Raw genomic sequence first — 4,053 nt, 5'->3', positions numbered from 1 at the left:
ACAAAGCTTGATATATTACACAAAAATGCCGTATTGGCTGATGCAAATGTTTTGTATCCTTCAACAGCGACCTTGCTAGACAGAGATACAAAAACAATAATTATTGAAAAACCTCTGGAAACCTGTGTCAAAACAAATGCAAAGATCCCCTCGGAGCTATACTCGGACAAATATAGGTATAATAAATAAACAATATATTCTCTATCAATTATATAATTGACTTAATTTGCTGATAACTTACAATCGTAAGATCAGTTGAGGCTGCATAGAAAAATATAACAAAGAAAGGATCGAGCCTTAGTGTGAAAAAAACTCTATGAACAAAACAAATGCATGGGAACGAAGGAACAGGTTCACTACTAGCTCTGGGGCACTTTAAGCCTACTTTCTACTGAATCCAAAATATAACTGTCTTTGCTCAAACCCGACTTCCATCTACCTTGCCTCTTGATACAACGTTCATTACTCCGACTCTGGCGGCCAGTGTGGCGCCCCCGGATCTCAAAGAATGCAAAACCTAAATTATGTCCAATATATTTTGTCTACTAGCAGTGTAGCTAAGCTTTTTATTCTTGTAAATTAGTTTTGCCGCCCCTTTTGATCTAAAAACAGGCCTAAAGATGAATTCTGAGGAAGTGGGGTATACACCTGTCAAATCAATGTATCGTTTGTAAATAGTGTAAGAACAAGAAGAAGATTTTCGTTTTGCAATCAACACTTCGTTTCCTTGTGTATACTCATCAGTTTTGCTACGCTTTGTAATAATCCTCAGATATTCTGGTTGAATTTCGACGTCATTTGCCCGTTTAGAGCTTAGTTCATCGTAACGTAACGTAAGAGACTAGAAAAAGCCAAAATACTATCATAGTAAAACAAAGTAATTATTGAAAAACGCTTAATCTTGATATTAAGCGTTTTTCAATAGTTAATTGCATATTATGGATAATTACTAAGTATTTTGGATTTATCGGATTATATAAGTTATGTTATTTATGACACCAGGTATATCTACTGGCTCTTATTCGCCAAGTTTAAAATTCTTAAATATTATGTTAATTCTAAGACGCAGTATCACTTTAACGTAAGAAAGGAACACATTTCTTTCCTACATATTTCAACCTCTATATCCAATATGAAAGCTATATACTATATAAATTCCACCCCACAGCAAGATTTGTTTAATCTGTTAAATTAACTCAATTAAAAATAGGATGAGTTTAGTTTTAAAACACGAACGACTCAAATTCGAAGATTATTCAGGCGACGGTATCTTTTCATCAATATTTTCTCTAGGTTCAAAAATAATTCCTAGGCAGATTTATTTCAAACAACAAATCACTTATTTCCTCCGAAGCCGAATCTCTGGGTTATGTCGCAAAAGCGGGAGTCAGTATAAGCGACGATGTGAAAAAGTCTGACGAATTGAAAGAATTACAGCTAATAAGAGAAATAAGAAATAAGAGATTAGAACAACGGGCTTTAGAGAAACAAGGAAAAGGTTTTAAAGTTATAGGATAAAAATGTCTGCGATAATTGCACAAAGTCCCAAAACTTATTATGGTTCAGAAATACAAAAATCATAAGGTTTTCTTCCGGGTTTTCCATGGGCAAAGTATTCTTCCGAGTCATAATTACAGTGGTCCAGGTACTAAGCTAGATCTACGATTAGACGAAAACGATAAACCCAAACCAGAAGAACCTGCCAATAGAGTTAACTCGGCTGCATTTAAACATGATATTTTATATACATAAATAAAGATATAAAGTTTAGACACGAAGCAGACAGACAAATGATAATCGAACTTGAAAGTATTCCAAATCCAACGTTCAAAGAGAAAATGGAAAGAGCTCTGATAATAAAACTGTTAAATGCAAAGATGAAGCAAGGTATGGGATTAGCAGATGAAATTCATAAAGAATTTAGAAAAACTTTTTAAAAATTAAAGTATTTGAAAAAGATGAAATATGGTCAGCTGATTTAATTAATATGCCAGTCGAAAGAGGATTAAATATTGTTTAACAGTTACAGATTTGTATACAAGATATGCATGGGTTATTTGTTTGAAAATCATAACAGGATTATCGGTCAAACATGCTTTTGAAACGACCATTAAACATAGAAAACCAAAGAAATTATGAGTTGATGCTGGAACGGAGTTTTATAACAGAAACGTAAAATCACTAGGGTTTGAAATATACAGTTTTCACAACGAATGAAAGGCTGTAGTAATAGAAAGATTTAACAGAACGCTTAAATCAAAACTGTTTAAAAAATTCACAGAACTAAAGTCTCAAAAATGTATTAAAGATTTTACTCACTGTAGTAACGGAATACAATAATAAAATTCATTCTTCATTCGGTGTTTCTCCTCTGAAAGCTTGTCAAAATCCAGATATTATAAAGTTTTCTTCTACCCTTTATAATTTTGAAAATGAAATAAAAGATAACTTTAAGTAAAAGTTTACAGTTGGAGACCGAGTTCGTATTTTCAAATATAAAAGTAAATTTGAAAAAGGTTACGCTGGATACTGGACAAACGAAATATTCATCGTAGATAAAGTAAATAGCACATCACCACCAACATATGAATTAATCGATCAACAATAACAAATATATATACTTCCGATTAAAAAGGAGTTCGTCATTCTGCTTTGTATAAAGATCCTTTAAATAACTTTTATTTCTTTGATTCCTTTGGATTAGAACCAACTGAAGAGATAGTGAAATTGACACATTACAAATTCAAATGCCAGGACAAAAGTTTTGTGGACAGCTTTCACTTTGGGTTTTATATCAGTTGATTTTAGGAAAACAGTTTGAAGAAATTATAATAAATTTAACTTAATAACAAAATGACGAACAGGTTTGGTTTGGGTTCTTTACCTTTAGATACTAAAAAACCTAACACTACAGCATGGATAAATAAAGCAAAACCTTATTTTGTTGATCAAATAGGAGACAATCTTCAAGGTGATTTAAATATGAACAATTTCAAAGTAACTAATTTAAAATCTCCGTTCAAAAGAAATATTTACTGGATCAAATAAATTCAATTGAAGTAAATAAAAAACATTTAGAAGATAAAATAAGTAATGTGAAAAGATTTTTCAAACGTCAACTAAATAATAATTTTTTTATTAATGATACTACAGCAAAAAGTAACAAGTTTGAAAAGTTTTATTTAACAACAATTGGTTGCTGTAGTAGATAAAAATCATAATTTAATTTCATTGATATCTCAATTAGATGATAAGATTGCAAAATAAAAATTAAATATTCAACAATTAATAGTTAACATTCCAGGTGAAAATGAAGATACATTTCAACATGAATTAACTGCTCTAGAAACTAAACTTAACAGTGAATTACAAGAACTAACAAATATTCAACAACAAATACAAAACATTGATGATAGTGTTATTCAACAACAGATAACTACTATCAATAATGAAGTTTTAAAACAGGAAAAAAAATATAACCGATTAGAAAAGAATCACAAGGAAGAAAATATTATTATTATTATTTTAATCTTCCATTTGAAAATTTGAGTGATGCATTTATTAAAACTCATAATAATATTGATTAATCAAAAGAGTATGAATTGAACATATATGGATTTACAAAATAAAAGTATTTTCTCCTCATGTAGCAGTTGGAAACCCTAAAACATATTTAATGGAGATGTTCGAGAAGTGTTTGGTTTCCAAATAAAACTTCTAATTGAATTTATTTTTCCTATGAAGGTAAAAGTTGATTCAATATTCTTCAGACAATTAACTTAAGTTCTTCAGTTTATCAATGGTTGAGAATATGTAGAAACTAAAGAATTAGAAATTAACAACAAAAACAACAAGGTTAATCACTTGTATGACATTAAAACGAGTGGAAAATATATAGATGCCTTTTAAATGTTAATCATACCAGATAAAGAAATTGATTATCCTCTTGTATTGAGAAATTTTGATATGATATTGGAGACGGAAACTCCACTATCAATGAATATTATTAGAAATCCACAAAAAGAAGAAATAACAAAAGAGTTATGAGTTTTT

General features: G+C 29.9%; 1 protein-coding gene across 1 annotated transcript; it reads left to right on the top strand.

Annotated features, from left to right (window-relative positions):
• Positions 1 to 2,853: 2,853 nt before the first annotated feature.
• Positions 2,854 to 3,549, top strand: LOTGIDRAFT_155132 (hypothetical protein; the record flags this gene model as incomplete). The annotated part of the gene is made up of 2 exons (XM_009065633.1): positions 2,854 to 2,971; positions 3,305 to 3,549. The coding sequence occupies 2 exons, from the start codon at positions 2,854 to 2,856 to the stop codon at positions 3,547 to 3,549; spliced, it is 363 nt and encodes a 120-aa protein (XP_009063881.1).
• Positions 3,550 to 4,053: the final 504 nt, after the last annotated feature.

This window comes from Lottia gigantea (assembly GCF_000327385.1).
Source record: "Lottia gigantea unplaced genomic scaffold LOTGIsca_7, whole genome shotgun sequence".
NCBI lineage: Eukaryota > Metazoa > Mollusca > Gastropoda > Lottiidae > Lottia > Lottia gigantea.
The sequence above is the reverse complement of the archived record's forward strand: the minus strand, read 5'-3'. Positions and strand labels throughout refer to the sequence as shown.